The sequence below is a fragment of the Protopterus annectens genome, chromosome 5.part0 (genome assembly GCF_019279795.1).
Source record: "Protopterus annectens isolate FY-2018-M chromosome 5.part0, PAN1.0, whole genome shotgun sequence".
In the NCBI taxonomy this organism is placed as follows: Eukaryota; Metazoa; Chordata; order Ceratodontiformes; family Protopteridae; genus Protopterus; species Protopterus annectens.
In genome coordinates, this window is record NC_056735.1 from 253,487,753 (window position 1) to 253,506,366 (window position 18,614).

At 42.1% G+C, this 18,614-nt stretch overlaps 1 protein-coding gene across 1 annotated transcript in view; it reads right to left on the bottom strand.

Annotated features, from left to right (window-relative positions):
- The window catches only part of LOC122802559, a 133,372-nt gene extending 119,054 nt beyond the window's left edge, over window positions 1-14,318 (bottom strand). Inside the window, exon 1 of the mRNA XM_044072221.1 lies at window positions 14,217-14,318. Within this exon, the coding sequence (XP_043928156.1) occupies window positions 14,217-14,291 (75 nt within the window). The 5' untranslated portion in view covers window positions 14,292-14,318. The remainder of the gene's footprint in view (window positions 1-14,216) is intronic.
- Window positions 14,319-18,614: the final 4,296 nt, after the last annotated feature.

The following is an 18,614-nucleotide window of genomic DNA, read 5'->3' on the forward strand; positions in this document are numbered from 1 at the left end:
CTTGTTCAGCCTGGTGAGTGGAACATCCGTGTGCCTTACTGTAGAGTCTCCTATTACTAGCGTGTTAGGTATGGTGTTTTGCCTTAAGGGCTGTTGTGAGGCACACTGGTGAGGTGAATTGTGTTTTCTGGCTTGTGTTTGGGGGTGCAGGTTGCTTGCTTGTCTGCTTTGGAGGGCACTGTTTCTTTTTCAGATTGGTACCTAGCGCCTCAGAATGTTTTTGCGTATTTATGCGTATGTTTTGCCGGTGCTTGTTTTGTAGATTCATGTGTGACAGGTGGTGTGATGCAAGTGTGTCCCTTATCCTCTTGACTGTCTGTTACAGTCATGGGTTGAGAGCGCTTAGCCTCCAGTCTGGCTGTGTATTTGCATCTCTCAAGTGTTTGTGTCTAGAGGTAAGAGGAGAGGGTTGTCTGTATACATGAGGCAGTTGTGAGATTGCCTCATGATGCCCAATTCCACCAGATGAATTGGAGAGTACACCTGAAGCTGACCTCTGGACATGCTTTGAAGAATAAATTGAACTTAAGTCCTGTGGACGATCGGGGGCCTTATGCTATATTATAAAAGTGCTGTCTAGGAAATTTGGAGAATAGTGCTGTCTAGGAGATTAGGACAAGTGCTGATTTCTGTTTTTCAAGTGCTGCAATAACAGCAGCTGATCTGAAGCACTTGAGTTGAGGCTTGCTTAGTTCTAAGGGAAAATTTACAGTGTAGACTTTGTGGGGCCGGGAATAGTATACCCCAACTGCCCGAAGCTGCTCTGTGCGCAAGACCGCGCAAAAAAAAAAAAGAGTTGCAGGGTTTTTCCTCTAGATAAGTGAGGAAAGTGAGTACAATAGCTGTTTTTCTCTAAGCAAGTGAGAAAAGTAAGTACAGAAACGGTTTTCCTCTAGGTAATGAGGAAGACAGAGTGCTATAGTAATTAGTAGCTTATTTAGTGCTTACAAGTTCTGAACAAGTGCTGAGCATGAACAAGCAAATTTAAGTGCTAAAACTAGGAATCTGTATCTGCACTAGATGAGTTACAGGACAGAAACAAGTGCAAATACAGGCTTTCAAATCAGAAAGTTGAGAGAGATGGAAGAGATTGCCCAAACGGCCAATAACTACAAATTCTGGGCCAGAACCACTACTTATGTGGTAGACAGGTTACCTAGTGCTTACCACTCCCACTGATAAGCTAGAAGGCTTCCCTCCAACACAAAGGCTTGGGGGACTCAGAAGCTTACATACAGTCCTGGATACAGCAAATCTGTATCTGGAACACTAGTTACAGGAAAGGTAGGAAACAGGCTTACAGTTTTTTTTTTTTTGTTACAGAAAAATAGCAAAAACAGTAGTAAAAAAACAATTCACATGCAGTGCAAGCTAGCACACTTGAGTACGCAGCAATATTAGACCAAACACAGTTTAAAAAATGCAATTAAATTAAAAAGGACTAAAAGCAAGTGCAGAAAGTTTATTAGATAGAATGTGGTAAATAGGACGGGGGGAGTTGTCCCAGATCAAATCTACAGTGGGGAGGGCAACTGCAAAAGCCACCAAATTTAAACTACAAACCAAAATACGGAGGGTGGGTGGGACAAAACAGTTTCAACAGAGATCTAAGCAAAAACTAACAGTACGAACTTTAAAACCAAAAAAATATTCTCAGCTCTGTATATTTGCCTATCAGTCTCTCAGAACAGTGAGACAACAGTTTCAACACAGATCTAAGCAACAATTAAACTATAACCAAAAAATATATACTCCGCTTTGTATAATTGCAGATATGTAAGGCAGTCTCTCAGAACACAGGTTCCAGCAATTTGAATGCAGCTGTTACACTGAAGATTTAAGCCGGCAAATAATGACATGCATTTGAGTTTGACTTCACAGCCTTCAGAAAATGCATACTAATGCAAAACCTGTTATTCTATCTACTTTCCAAGTTTGTATGAGCAATATTGAGAAATTGTCCCTACTTTGGTCCTTTGTTTCCCTATTACTTATGGCTTTGTCCAGATTTCTTGCTGTAAGAAATTCAGAGTTATGAACCACCTGAAGAGTCGCTTGTTACTGGACAGCTAGATCCCAAGAACTGAAGAGCTAGTCTGCAAAGACAAGGCCTTGTGCCTCCCCTGCTTGTTGACATACCGCATCACTGTGGTATTTCCTGTAAAAACATACAGGGGCCCAACACGAAAGAGGGAATGAAAAGCTTGCAGAACCAGAATTAGAAACCTCATCTCGTGTTGATATGGTCTGATCTGTGAGGGGACTGTCAGAGAGTTTGGACCTTTACTGGGCCAGAAGAGGCACCTGTGAAAAGTGCTTGAATGGGAAATGGAGCCTGAAAAGGAAGTCCTTGATTGAAAGAGTTGATGAATCCACCAATGAAGGTCTAACTTGAGACATGGCAGAAATGAAACTGGGAATTCAAAGGTGTAGCAATGTTGAAGCCACAGCTATTTCAGTTTCCTCATATGGAGCCTGGCGAGAGGGAGCATGGGAACGGTGGAAGGCATAAATCTCACGAACCTGACAAATTCCCTGGCCATGGCAGAGGAAGAGGAGACTGGGAAAAGGTCACCAGACGAGCCTAGAGGGCAGGAAGAGATGCCAGCATGGGAATAGTCTGAAGCCTGCATCCAAGGAAAATATGATCCTAGGAAGGCATCAGAACAGATTTCTGGAGCTTTATGGTGAACTCCAGACTGTTTAAAAGAGAAGTGATAAACTGGAGATCCTGTAGCAGACTACTGGAAGGACGAGACAGGCAAAATCTGCATACCTCAAAACCTGCAAAAAGCAGTGACAGGAGCAATGCATTTGGTGAATACCCTTGGGGCAGTAGAAAGAGAATTAAAAATGCAAGGAAGAAAACAGAAACAAAAATTTCCTGAAAACAGGATGAATGGGAATGTGAAAGTATGCATCCTTGAGATCCAGACACACCAGAAAGGTTTGAGGCAGTAGAAGAGGAAACAATGTTGGAGGGGATAACAATCGAAAACAAGGGATCTCGAGAAAGGTGTTGAGCAGGGAAAGATTCAGAATTGGTCTCCATGTGTCCTTCTTCCAGGGAACCAAAACATCCTGGAGTAAACTCCCTTCCCCTCCTGTGTGGGAAGGATGGGCTGAATAGTGCGCTTATCCAGAAGAGATTACAGAACCTCCGGGAAATGAGGAAGCTGTTACCAAAGAGGCTATATAATGCCTAGAAAGGGACCTCCAAATCATGAAATATCATTGGCGGATAATGGACAGAACTCAAGAATTTGAGGTGACTGGATACCAATCTGGGAGAGACAGGAAAAGGAGGGGATACAAGGGGACCTGACCAAGGGGAAGAGAAGGCCAAACTTTAAATACAAACAGGCTTATAGTAAAAAGATTTCTGAGAAAAAGCAGCGAGTAGACTTAGCAGGAGGCACATGCCTAGAATCTCTCTTACCCTTAGGAGGGGGAGGTCTGCCTATGAACAATGGCAGACTTGGGAATTAGGAGAAACAAATACATGTTTCATATCCTGCAAGGCCTTACCCTTAAACTAGGAGAAATTACGTCAGCAGCTGCAGTCCGAAAAAAACTTTTGTTATCCACAGCAGCATCCAACAGTTTGGCCTTGATGTCATTATGCAAAGCCTGAAGACATAGCCAAGAATACTACCTCATGACTGCACCGAAGGCAGCAGCCCTGGAAGAGGCATTAGCTACATCACAGCTGCATTTGACTGAATGGCAAGCAACTTGAAAAGTGCAGACTAACAAGGAAATGACAGAAGCTGTCCCCTAAGAATCAGGGAGGTCAAAAACAACCTTAGAAAACTGGGAAAGGAGGACCAAAACATATGGGTCTTGTAGTTCATGGTCCTTAAAGGACAAGGTGGCAGTGTAAAACCTTCTTGCCTGACCTTTCCATGGCCCTAATATACTTGACAGAAGGAAGTAGTTTGGTTGAGAGCAACAACTTGCAGGGATCGTCAGAAGAAAATGACACTATTGAAGGGTCAGCAGAAGGGCATTCAAAGAAATTTGCAATCCTCAGGCATATTGTAGAACCTACCAGGCTACTCTGGTACAGAAGGCTGATAGTCAGGGGCTAGAGAAGCTGTAAGAAGTATCCAAAAGGGAGGGGGGGGAAACAGGAGGAACAGCAGACTGTTTAGGCAGACTGCATCTGTAGCAGCTCATAGTACCTACCTTTTTTGAATACCAGAGACCTGGGAACAATCCCACTTAAAACCGTCCATCATGCAGGCAACAGTATCCCAAAGAACAATTCTTCTAAGGGGGGTCTGGAATTAAGGAATCCTCTTTCTCAACTACAGTCTGGAGTGGGGGAATTTGGGAAGACTAGGCTAAAGATCCCCCTCCCCCCCAAGAGTCCAAATCCTCATCTGGAGTCCAATTCCCTAGGCCTCTTAACAGAAGTGGAAGACCAGAGGAGAACAGGAACAGTGACTCATTGAGGAGGTTTTAAAGCCAAAGCATTAAAGAAACCCCCGAGTGAAATCCTGCCATTCATGCTGGGGATTCTTTACAACAAGGGGAATAGGCTTCTGTGTCTTTTTCTGAGGGGCATCTGCTCGAAAAACCTTCGTAAACTCAGACCCTTAACATAACTCTATAGTGGTGGGAGGAATTTTCTCCCTCACTAAAACCTGAGGAATCACTCTCAGTCCCTCGGATATCAGCAGAGGTTTCCCCATCAGGTACGGTACAGACATTGGAAAAGCCTCAGAAGACATGCAAGAATTCAGATCCATGCTGACCTCAGACAGCGTTGCTGCAGAGGAATCCTAAGCAAGCACTGAGCAGTCCAAGGCTTTCACTAGCTTCTAGAGACACATTTGGGGGAGAATGGACAGCAGCCGGATCAGGCACAACTTTTTGGGCCTTCTTGGCAGATGAATGGACCCTTTGCATGGGAGGATTCAGCCACAGCACCCTGAGCTAACAGCTTAAGATGTTGGCTCTAAAGGTATATGAGCAAAGTCTTGGGCACAAGGCACCTGAAAGAAAGAACACTATGATCGTGGAAAAGGCCAACCCCCCCCCCCCAAAAAAATCAAAAAACTGCTCAAGACAGACTTTATGACAAACATAATATCAAATAAAAAAGGAGAGAAAAAACCCAATGGGGCACTTATCTGGGGAAAAAAAGGTTTGGTAACCAGCACAGCAGACAGGTGTTCAGACCAATAGACAATAATAGTGTTAGGACTGGTGGCAATGTTGTTCTGAGTGTTTGCATCTGTATGTCAACTTTATGCCCTACGTCTTGCCTGGGAAGCATATTGTGTGATGTACAGAGCCTAACACCTAAAGGTTTTGGTATACTGTCCAGATGTTGGGCTATTCTTGGCAAGAGATCCCTTAGGTGAAAAATACTTCAGCAGTGATCAGTATCAGGACATCTGATAATGTGATCCAGACACACAAAACTCATGAAGTCTGGATGAATAGGTATGTCACGATAAGCATTTTTTTAAGTCTAATGATACCAGGAAACTTGAAAGAGGAAGAAGAGGTAACAAGTTGTGAAGTGACATTTTGAAATTGGGCACCATCACAAACAGGTTTAGAAAAGAAAGATCCAGAACTGGTCTCCAAGCAAGGTCTTTCTTTAGAACTACAAAAATCTTTCAATAAAAACTTATTCCCACCTGGGAAAGAGGAACTGGCTGTATTACACCCTGGAACAGAATGTGATGAAGGACAGGTGGAAATCAGAGTCTGGAATGGTGGATGAGTGATTAACACCCTGGAACAGAATGTGATGAAGGACAGGTGGAAATCAGAGTCTGGAATGGTGGATGAGTGATTAACTCCCTGGAAAGGAGGAGTTTCCTCCCACTATTTGCACTCTTAATGAATGATCTTCAGAACCCATATGTCTGAAACCATGTGTTGCCAAAGAGAAAAATGGAGATTCAGACTTTGTGGAAGGGAAATGAGGCTGTCAGGCTTGTGTGTGTGTGTGGGGGGGGGGGGCAAGGTCCCCAAAATATTCATTCTGACTTGGACTCTCCTTAGGTTTGGGAGGTTCACAAATTCTTTTTGAATCCCCTTGCCATTTCTTTTTAAACATCTGTTTACCTGCATTTTGAGACATTTTATTTGCCAAAATTGGATGAGAGGTTAAAGAATCGCTTAGAAATTTTGGAAAAGGACAGCTGAAAAATCTTGTTTCAGCTCATCCTTTCATCACATTTTTTGATCACCTCTGCAGCAGGGGGTTCCAAAACAATCTATCCAAATGAGAATTTAAAATCCCATTCTTATTATATGGGAGGTTCTGAGAATGTAGTCTGGCAAAAAGTAGCATCAGGGGGGCCAGAGACCTCAATCAGTACCAAATGAGTCATATTACACACACTGTAAACAAGTAGTGATTTATAAAATATGTAACTAAATTATTTTAATCAGATTTTTCCTCACAAGAAGAAATTACAAACCGTCCTCATATTTTCACAATTAGTCTGAACATAATTATGCCTGACAATTCAGAATTATGAAAAATCAAAATTGAAGGAGCATACACCCCACCCTCCTTGTCAGAAAGATTAGGATTGGAATTAATGTTTAGCAGCAGTAGGATTAAATGCAGCTATAGCTTCGAGTCAGATTTAGGAACAGTGCATACAAACTTAAAAGACAGAGGAACTTTACCATCCTTGTCTGCCTTTTTAGGGGTAGCTGGCTGTAACATCCTCCAAAATGGACAGAGATGGAGGAATGGGTGAAGGTCCTGTAAATTCTTTAACAGCTCACATTTTCTGAGATTGAGGAACCTCAGTGTTCTCCCACTGAAAAACACTGGCACATTGTGGAAATTAAACTCCCACAAGGAGATCCAGAAACTGAGCTGTACTCTGAGCCTGAATCAATAATCTGAGTTAAAAACCCCGCATCTGCCCCTTCATTTTTTTGTTCAGAATCTTGAATCTCTTCAGAAAATAAGTATCTTGAATCTGTTCAGAAAACAAGTATCCTTTTACCATAAACTTAAGAAGGATCAATAAAAAACTTATGTACTTCACCATAACATTCCATCTGTGTTGAACAGTTTCATTCACCTGCTGGGTTCAGAACTGAACCTCGGATCCGACTCGGCCGTTACTAAAGCTTGTAGTAACCAAAAAGCTCTCTAGCTTCTCCCTTACCCATAATGCACTAACATCCAACATACCCCAGATCTTGTTTGCTGACTTTACCTGAAGAGGTATCTACCAATATGCATATATAAAGATACATAAAAATGTTGTCGTACAGAGGGAACGATATCTGGAACTCAGTCATAAAGGACAGCGGTGTCCTCTTACAATGTTGAAATAAGCGATGGTGGTTGGTGGGTGGGAAGTTGAGGAAGACTGAAAATGGACAACACAGATGAAACATTATGGTGAGTACATAACTTCTTTATCTGATGTTGTCAGTTTTCATTCTATCCTCAACTGTTGGGACAGAGCCCCCAGCTACCTAGAACCCTGGGTGGACTCTAAGAAAGCATATTTCTAAGCACAACTGAGCCAAAAGCTACTTAACCCCTTGAGACCAGATCCAGTTTGTAATGAGTGATAAAGGTACAAGGATTTGCCCAGGTTGCAACTGCACATATGTTTGTCCATGGAAGCTCTGGATAGAAATCTTGAAGTTGCCACGGACCTAGTTGAATGGGCTCTTACAAGTTTTAGTGAGGTTAGACCCAAATTTGTTACAGATAAAAGAAATACAACCTGTCTGCCATCTGGCTAGAGTTATTTTTGCCACTGGGTTTTCCCAATTTCAAATCTGCAAAAGAAACTGGTCCGTCTTTCTGATTTCTTTTGTCTTATGTAAATAAAAGCAGAATTGTCTAAATAGCCAATAAAATGCAAGATATATTCACCTTTGTTTGTAAATTTAGGAAAGAATACTGGCAAACTAATCGACTGATTGATATTGGATTCTACCACCAACTTGGGAAAGCAAGACACATTGGTTCATAATGTAACTATCATTATGAAAAAATCAAGTAGGGAGGTTTCGATTACCAGGTTTGGAGTTCTGAAATTCTTCTAGCTGAGGTAATGACCATTAGAAAGACAGTATTCCAAGTCAGGAATTTAAGGTCACATTTCGCTGATGGCTCAAAGGGGGAATGAATTAAAGGCTTGCAGTACCAAATTCAAATCCTATGATGGAGTAGGGTTGTTATATGGTAGTCTCAATATGGAGACTACCTCTCAAGGATGCTTTACAAAGATTAAAAGAGGCCACAGAAAAATTTACAAATTTAATATGAGAATTAGATATTGCTGCCAAATTCAGCCTTAACGGTAGAGGAGCTCACTCATTAAAGATCAAAGCCATGTATGTTATGTATCGGAGCTGAAAAGGGTCAATGTTTTGTGCCCAGCAAACAAACGTTTTGCATCTACTTGTATAAAGCTTTCTTGCTGAAGGCTTATGGGAAGATAAAAGTATGCGACGAACAGCTGAAGAGCACATTGGTTGTCTGGCTATTAATGGAACTGGAGAAACCACATTATCTTGAGGTTTGAGATATCCAAATGAACCATATGTGACAGGAGATCCGGAATCTGATCCAGTATCCAATATTGGCAAAGAAGAAGCCACAGGAAAAGGAACCAAATCAGAGGAGGCCAGTAAGGTGCAATGAGGATAACTTTGCTCTTCAACCTGGTGGCTTTTTGCAGGAATTTCAGAATCAGAGGAATTGGTGGGAAAGCATAAAGCAGACCAGGAAGCCAATCGTGAAGCAGACCATCCCTTGGTGATGGCCCCTTGAAGAGGGATTAGGGCAAAGCCGCGACATTTGTTGTTTAGGGGAGAAGCAAAGATCTCAGCAAGACAGGAAAATAATTTTCTTGGGTGGCGAAAGCTAGGCTTATATAGGCTATATATTGGCTAGGCCTATATAGGCACTAGGGCAAATAGCCTAGTACCTACCTATGAATGTATGAACTGGCCCCTTTGGCAGAAATCTGTCACTTTCCAGTTGAGAGACCACTCAGAGGTAGAAGAATGACCTGCTCAAATTTGTCTGTTATCACACTGGATTTCCCCAGAATGTGCATTGCTATGAGATAGCAGTTGGATGAGATCACGGAATGCCATGCTCTGAATACTTCTCGACACAAAGTGTGCATAATCTGGTCTCTGTTTGTTGATGTATCCGTTTGAATTGCAATTGCCCCTGAAGGGATAGCATCTTGGAAGGCCTGCAATGCTAAAAGTACTGCTCATCTCCAGGACATTGATATGTACGCTGGCCTCTTCATGGGACCAAGTGCCGTGGACTGTTCTCGCCAGAAAGTGCCACCCCACCCAATCAGGGAAGCATCCATGGTCACTATGGCCGTGGGCTGAGGGAGAATGAAACAGCCTTGCAGAACTTGATCCGAATTAATCCACCATCACAGGTAACTACTGCATGCCACAGAGATCCTTATTTGTGTAAAAATGTGCTTTAAAAGAATGGACCCTTGTGTTGCTAGCATCATTTGAAAAATTCTCATATGAAACCTTGCTAGAGGAACTAAGATTATGGCAGCTGACATTGACCCCAAGGCCGGAAGGATCAACAGGCTAAAAAACTGACACTGCAAATTATTCTTTTGATTTGGAATCTTATAATCTGTACTTGAGACAGAAAGAGAAGCTGTCACTGATGTGTTGAAAACTGCTCCTATGAATTCCAAAATTTGAGTTGGTTGCAAGTAAGACCTGTAATTTATGGTTAACCCAGATGAAAACAAATCTGCAGAACCCGATTCCCTGCCCTGATTAGCAGATGCCTGGTCAGGCCAGGGAAACGCGTGGAATCCTTGCAGTCTTAAGTGAGCTATCACCACTGTCATGTATTCGGTAAAAACCCTGGGGGCTGTGGTGATACCAAAGGGCAGTGCTCCGAACTGGTAGTGACTGTCTCAGAGACAGAAGTATAAATACCTTCTGGATTGCCCATTCATCTTTATGTGATGGCAGAAATCCTGAAGGTCTACAAAGCACATCCATTTGTCCTTGCCCAGGAAGGGGAGAATGGACTGACCCCATGACCACCTGAAACTCTGTATATCGAACTGAGTTGCTAAGATGCAAAACTGGTCTCAACTCCCGTTTTTTTTTTTTTGGCACTAAGAATCTTAAGTTCCAGATTCCATCTGGTCTGGCAGGACCTTGTGGATGACTCTTTTTCAAGCAGCTTTTGTATTTTTGGTGCTGCTGCTTTTCTTTGACTGGGTGGATCAGGAATTTTGCATATAGTTGGAGGTGGAAGGGAAAAGGGAATTGTATAACCTCTGGAAATAATCCTCTGCACCAAAGTATCTTTTATGTTTAGCCAGGCTCTCTGGTGCAAGGATAGTCGACCCCTGATTTTCTCCAGAGGGGGACAAATCAGGCCTCCCCTTCAGGAGTGCTGGTAATGTCTGTCAGAGAAAATCTCTGGATCCCTGTTTTTTCGGGTCTCAGCCACAGAGGCATCATTGTCCATTAGAGTTCACCCCTCTAGCCCTAATAAGGGAACTTTCTCCATGTGTGTCCTGGAAAGGACTCTGGGACTTCTTCAACCACATCTTTAGAGCACCTCTGATTCCTAGAAAAGGATCTTTGAGGAGTTAGAAAAACATACTCCCAATGCAGAGAGGGTATTTCCATCCTTATCACACGTGGATAATGTGTCCTTCACTTTGGGACCAAACAAAACTGCTGTTAAAGGGAGCACTGATGAATGAGGATTTGAGGGGCTCCACAAAATCACAAGTGTATCCAGGTATGACTCCTAATGGATATGCCTGAAACCCCCCCTTGGTCCTTGAGCCACCTTCTGCTGCATGCGACATAAGCCTCATAGACGAATTTGAAATATATTGGAGGGTAGCCAATTGGAGGCCACAAACAGTTCAGCCTCAGCAGAAATGATCCCTGAAAGTGATTTTGAAAGTTCTTTGATCAAGCCCCTTTGCAGCCTAGTAAAATGTGCCAAATAGCTGACATCCATCTGCACTCCCTTACTCCAAAATTCCTTTCCCACAGGTGGAGCTAGAATCTTATCTGGCCTCGTAGGTATTTGGTGTACCTGAGTCAGGCTCCTTCCATGCCCACCGAGAGACCAAAATCAATGAACTTGTCAGCAGGTGGAGTAATCCAGGAGGTAAGATAGGCCAGCTCCAAAGGCCTCCAGAAATATTGACTCCTCTGAAGGGTTTTTGGGGGTCGAACTACCTCTCTGTTTCAGGATCTCAAGGATTTCTCCAAATGAAACACCTTCTGGTGGTGATTATGGAGACCCTTCACCTAGTCAAAATCAGTATTGTCCAGGTGCCTCCTCTTGCACTTTCCCTTCCTAGGGACTTCCTCGGTGGGGTGCTCTGGGGAGGCGTCAGAAGAGACTGAAACCCTACGGAGTGGTCTCGGGGGTCTCAGGCTGGCTGTCCCTGTGGAGTCGAATGATGAGACTCCAAGCGTGGAGACATCAGGGAGCTGGATTGAATATTTTAGTGGGTTGGATCTGCCAGTCCCTGTTGGGAGCAGAAAATACTTTCTTTACAACCTCGAAGACTGATCCTCTGGAGAAAGAAGACATCGGCACAGAGAAGGTAGCCTTCTGCACTGCTGTCTCCTCCCACCCCGAAAGCAATCGTCAAGGAGGGAATTGAAGCCAAGCTATCCAGTGCTGAAGCACCAAGGCGCAGAGACAGCTCCAAAAACTTCAGAGTCGACTCCAGCTCCTCAGATCTGACAAGGAACCAGCTTAGAATCTCCTTTGGATCAAAAGATGTCGGAGCCTGGGCACTCAAAGTTAGCCTTGGATCAAAAAATAAGGTCATCTTCAGATCCAAGCCAGACAGAGCTGGCTGAAATCCAGGAACTCAGAAGCAACCAAAGGGAACAGAAGAGTACAAGGTGGTGGTGTGGTCAATAGACAGGCCACCTGATGAAGTGTTAGGAGTTTGTAAAACACCCACATGGATTTGCTCTGACAGAAACTTCCTCATCATTCTATCCACATCTTCCTCAAACTCCTGGATGAGCTATATGAAGTCAGGGAAGGTGACTGAATAGCACCTTTCCATAAAGGTGAATGGATCCTGGAAGGCGTAGGATGAAAAGAGGCAGAATACCGGATTCTTGGCAGAATAGGACCTGAAACAGTCATATCCAAAGGATCTTTAGCCGGATCAGAGGACGTAGGATCCATTAATCTCTCTCTGGATCCAAAGGAGAGGTTTGAGATCTTCTCGAATCTGGTTTTGATCTCTTCCCAGAAGGCTCCGAAGATGGAGGTGTGGAAGGTAATGGACACTGAAATTTTGACTCCTTAGACTGAGTAATTGAGCCCCATTGATAGCTTCACCAAAAGATGATGCCAACAATCCTTTAAGAATAAGCTTATTTTTACTATCCACAAGCACTCTGGGATTAAAGTTATGGCAAACAGAACTGTGGACCTAAGCAATCGATACAAAGTGTATGACTGCCTGAAAAAGGCAATTTGTGTCCATATTTCAGTCATTTTGTAAAGCCGGAAGGACCCTTCTCAGCCATACCACCATTAATAAAACAAGTACAAGATAAGAGCTTTTTTTAAATAGATAAAACCAGCAATGATAATTGTTAAGCATGTAAGAACAGAGAAAAAGGGCAAAAAAACTACCAACATTGGTAAAATAGAGCTACAGTAATGTACAAAGTAAGGGAATAATGAACAAGAGAAATTTAAGATTTTTGTAGGGAAAAAAAAACACTTATCTGCTTTTTTTTTGTTTTTATATAACAAAAACTCGAAAGGTAAGGCTGACCATGCCTTTTCACGAAAAGCAGCAAACAAGCTCTGGGGTATGTTAGGGGTTGGTGCATTATGGGTAAGAGAGAAGCTTGATAGCTTTTTCGTTATGAGTTTTAGTAACGCCAAATTTGGATCCAAACCCAGCAGTTGAGGATAGAATGAAAACTGACAGACATCAGACACTGAATTAAACCCTGAGCCAAACCATGTAAACTATTCCTGTTTAAGGAATTTTGAGGAGGAATAGATGTACGTTTAGCTTTCTATTTCTTCCTGACAGGAAAAAGTAGGACCTACGGTATTAAGGGGGGCAGCAGTTTCTCTGCGGATGGGCACAACATTCTGACAAAACAGGGAAGCCTTCCTGTTCCCTCTCCCAGGTCTGCCAAGAGGGTCTCTCTTACCCACTGAGGGGATCCCAACAGTCGCAGTGTACAAAGTTAACTCGTGGGTCTATAGTTGCTTTTGGTACTACACCAGAGGGGCTGGGGATAAAGATGAGTGGTCTGAGTTACAACAAATCACAAAACGAGAGAAGCACTACAGAAAACCGACTGGCACAGTGGTTTGCCCTTTTTGAGTTGCAACAAATGGCCAGAGCAGAATCATCCACCTATGGCCAAGGCAAACTGCTAGCCTGCTGCTGTGGCAAAGGCCATTTGCTTTTTGTTACTGAAGGGAAGATTGTGGGACCTACAGTTTGTTCCAAGGTCAAGTCAAGAATGGTGCCTCTTTCCTGCAGAAAACAAGCAGCAAAAGCCAGTAAAACTTTTTTCACATAACACATTAAAAAGCACTTTAAAGAATTTTGCCAGACCAAAAACATAAAATAAACAATTCAATAGAACTAGTTTTCAATTAAACAATTTTTAAACTGACAGGAAGAAAAAAAAAAGCGCTCTTGTTTTTAAAGTACAATAAAGTCTCATGACAGTCAAGTACAACAAATTCCTACCTTTAAGATAACTACGGAATAGGAAAGTGTTCAGTAAACAATTTTTTAAACTGCAAGTCTTTTCCCCAAGGGGAACTTAACTGCCCAGCAAAAGGCACCACACAAGCAGACCACTGATCTGCGAAAGCCTCACAGGAAGGATATTCTTCAGCGGCAGGAAAGATCTAAAGGGCCTGGTACGTAAACCGGTCTTTTTAGTTAGCTCAGCTTGAACTGACTGAGAGTGTGGAAGGTGTCATGAAGTTTTGGAAGACTGCCAGCTATTATATCCTATGCAGGATACAACTTGTATTTAAGGCTACTGCAGTAGTGATCAGTATGACAAACATATTGCACTTACTGCTTTAATGCTAATATCAGGCTCAAAACAGTTCAGGGGAAATTCACCCTATTTTAGCTCTGACAAAACAAATGATCATTAAATTAATTGTACAGTTTGTGGCAGGCAGTAATCCCATGCTCAAAAGTTCAAATTACCATGGCAACAAAGTGCATCAGTGTCATCCCTGGCTTGTTGGCTTTTGTGTCAGCCAGCCGAAGAAGAGATGCCATGCGAAACCCAGCAGCATTCCCAGCATAACTGCCCTGTGGATAGAAAAAAAATCATATTAATAAGAATCTCAAAACTCCAGTATTTTCTAGCTATAAACCATATATATTTTGAAATGCATTTATGTTTTGTTGGCTGACTTAATCCCACTAGGTATATGCAAGGAAGACTCAAGATGGCATTCATTATGACTTGAGGAAATTTGGCCACGGCCCTCAGAAATTCACCTGTTCTTTATTGTAAAGATCAACCTATAACATAATGAAGTGTAATACATTCATGGAAAGATGAGGATTAGGTTAAAAAGGCACATTGGATAAGTTGCCTGTAAAAAGTAATACGAAATACAAAACAATGGAGGAGAGAAAATGTAAAGACTACAACAAAGAAAAAGCATTTTTATCGGATTGTAAAAAAATGGTTTTGGGGAAAATCAAAATGTGTTTAACAGATAACATTGCGTAGGAAATGGGAAAAATGTGAATTTAACAGATGAGATAGGATATTGGTGGTTAGTTATTGTTGTGGAAAAGATGTGGTGAACTACTATATAATAAAAACAGGAAAGAAGTGTTAGCTGAAATAAAATGATAGTTTTAGAGAAAATGATGAGGGATGGAATGAAAAATGTTAAAGTTTATGAAATTTATGTAAAATACTGAAAATACTATAAATTCTGTAAATATTGTAGAAATGTAAACAGAATGGAAGGGGTGTAATGTATTAAAATATATAAAATAAAGCAACCCTGGCTATTTTTCACAAGTGCCATGGGATCTTTTACATTCACCATGTATGCCACCAACCCAAGCTGATGGGGCTTCTGTTTAATCTCTCACATGAAGAGAAAGAAAGAACAAGCTGCTCAAACAAATGTGTGCTCGCATACATTTGTTTGTCAGATGCATAACTGATCAGTGTTGCAGAATTAACTGATGGAATATCCAAGTATAAGCCATGCTTGGCCAACACACCAAAGCCTGCATGCCCTCTTGTTGTGCCTTATCTAACATATCACCTCATTTCAAAAGAAGCAGAGTTACATTAGGGATGCACAGGCACAAATTAGCTCAGGACCTTTCTTGCTCCCACTTAATGCACTGAAGTAGATGCAGCTAAATACAAATCAAAATGAGGAGGAAAGAATGAGAATCCACCTTGGCCCAGTAGGAAAAGGGGGAAGGAGCGAGGCAGGTAATAATGCAACAGTGATAAGACATCGACTGTTATATTAAGTTCTTACACAGCTACACTATGCCCTTCCTTCAATCATCGCTGCAGTTTTAACCAATGGGATATTCCCAAAATTATCCAAAAAGAAAGGGAGGAGGAAGAATGAGATGAAATTATGGTTTTATAAGACTGAGGGATGGACCTTGCAAACCCTGCCCTAGCCAAAGATAATAGGTCAGTTTTGTAATGTTTACTGAAAGTGTGAACAGAAAGCAATTACTTCAATGGTATATATTCCAGACCTGTTATTGAAGTTCCAGAAGAAGCTGCAGCTCTAGTGAAATGTGCTTTAACTGTTTCCCACAGAAAGAACAAAATTAAATAGTTTTAGAAATTACAGTTCTGTAAGCAGATTTACCATAACAGTAGATGTTTGAATGATCACTGCTACAGTTGCCTTAGCTATATGGGTTATATCCTGCCAAAGACAGAACAGCTGGCCAGTTTCCAAAGCTTCAGGGTACCTTCAAGTGCTTAAATTGTCAGGCAGCTCAAACTGAGAAGACAAAAACAAGCTGGGATGCCAAGCACTTCAGAGCTTTCCTGGCAACAAACACAGAACTGCTGATCCCTGAAAGGTCAATGCCAGAAAGAACAAAAAACACGTCCCGGCATAAACACTCCAAAAAACAAGGGGATGGGGGGGGGGGCAGCTACTGTAGCAGTGATCATTCGAACATCTACAATTATGGTAAGTTTACTTACACAGCTGTACTATATTCATCATATTGATCACGGTTGCTTAGCTAAATGGGTACATTTCCCTAGCTTACATTTTGGGGATAGGAGGAAGAGAATCAAAAAGCCCTTGCAGAATGACCTTTGCAAAGACTGATCTCGCCCTTGAGAAAGGATCAAGCTTATGGATCAAGCTTATAGTGCTTTGCAAAGGTATGAATGGGACCGGGTTGCAACTTCTAGAATACTTCCAGAATCCAAACCTCTCCAAAAAGCCATAGATGAAACCAAAGCCCTGGTAAAGTAGGCCTTGACCCCACATGAAATAGTTTTGCTGTGGTGAGTATCAATAGGCAATAGCCTTAGACAGCGATTTGAAAATGGTCTGTTTTGACTCAAGTTGCCCATTCTTACTCAAAAGACATTAACAATTGATCCAGAGATATGAAAGACTCAGTTCTGTCAAGACAGTACCAGAGCTGTCTGTGGACATCCACTGTATGAAATACTCTTCTCCCTCTCATTTTTGGGGTCAGGAAATAAAGCAGGAGGATGGACAGTTTGGCTTAAAGTAAACTCAGATATCATTTTAGGCATAAACTATTAGTGCTCAAGGAAAGCTGATCCTGTAGAAAATAAGAAGGGTTAACTAAACATAAGAGCTTGCAACTCGTACTCTTCTTGCAGAGGTCAGAGGAATCAGTAAAACTGTTTTCCATATTAAAAACCTCAAGGCAGCCATGTTTGCTGGTTCAAATGGAACAAGTGTTACTTCTCCAACATAAAACTGAGATCCTACCAAGGGGCCACCTGTTTTCTTGGAGTCCTCTTATACAAAGCCCCTTTCAAAAACACTGACATGAGAATGTACTGAAAGAGGAGGATCCAAAGGCAAACAAGCTGAAAAGGCCAAAAAATGAATCTTGATAAAGGGGCAAGGAAGGCCATAGAACAGTAACTCACAAATATTGTAAAACCAAAGAACTAGCCCTGAATGGGTGCTGGTTATGTTGCTGGCACCAACTAAACAGTTTACCTTTGCAAATATATGATTTTCTAGTAGCAGGTTTTCTTGCCTCCATTAGCGCCTGCTGTGTATCATCAGTAAGCAGCTGCCTAAAAGGAATAAAGACCATATATTATCCAGGCAGTCAGCGGAGGCTGATTGGTGTGCATCAAACACCTCTGCTCTTGTGCTAGAAGTCCAAATCTGTAAGGAAGCTTGTGATTACTGCTCGTGGTCATTTTCAAAGTGACAGCCATGGATGCCTGGGTCAGAAGGGAGTTACCACAATGATCTTGGGGGATTCCTTCTGAATTCACATAAGTACACTTTATATTAGTGAAAATGCTAGAAAAGCCTATAGGAACATTCCTATTCAAGGAAAAAAGGCATCTGTCTTCTAGGCCTTCTTATATGCAGTCCTGAAGTAGAATCTTGCCAGGTGATTGTTCAGAAAGGAGACAAAGTCGTCTACCTGAATTCCCAACAGATAAATCAAATCTTGGAAGACCTCATGATCTAGTTATCATTTATGAGGGTCTGCCCTTGTCCTACTCAACTTGTTCTGCCACACAGTTCTGCTCTAATGGAATGTAGGATGCCTTTAGAGTGAGAATGTGCTGGGAAGATCTATCCCAAGCTAGCATGGCTAGTTTGCAGAGGGGCGATGACCTGGTTGCCCCTTGCTTGTTGATATACTACATGACTGTGGTATTGTCTGCATCAATTTGAAGAGGTCCTGGGAAAAAGCTGATTTAATATGTTACCTGCCTTGATCAGGGCAATCATCTCTTATTTTAAGTGCTTGCGTCTGTCTCTGGTGTATCACACAGCTTGAAATTTTATCCGTCCTGAGCTGCTTCCCAAGCAAAGTCTGAGATGTCTGTGGTGACTGTCTGCATTGAAACAGGGAGGGAGAAGGGAAGACCTGGATTTAGGTATGCGTGTTGTCTCCACCAAGTGATTTATCTTCTGTCAAACCCAAACACTGAGATTTGGAAAGACAAGCGTTGGTGCTGGCACCAGGGAGACTTTAGACACCACTGTATTTTTAATGTGACATCTTGCCAGGGGTATCATGAGAATCATAGAAGCCATGAGAACCAAAATCCTGAGATATTCTCTCATAGTGATGAAGTCTGCATGAAAAACCCTAGAAACAGATCTAGACATTGATCTATTATTTTGTTGACAGAAAATCTTTGAACTGTCGTGTCTAGTGGACATCCCAAAAACACAATTGTGTGTGGAGAAGGAATCAAGACTTTTTAATGCTCTCTTGGAGTCCCAAGACAACTCTCACCAGAAAGGTACCTGACGCTTTGAAAAAGACTGCAAAGATGAGCAAATCATCTAAATATGCAAAAATGTGGATACCCTGCAGCCTGCAATGAGCTATAACTGGTGCTTG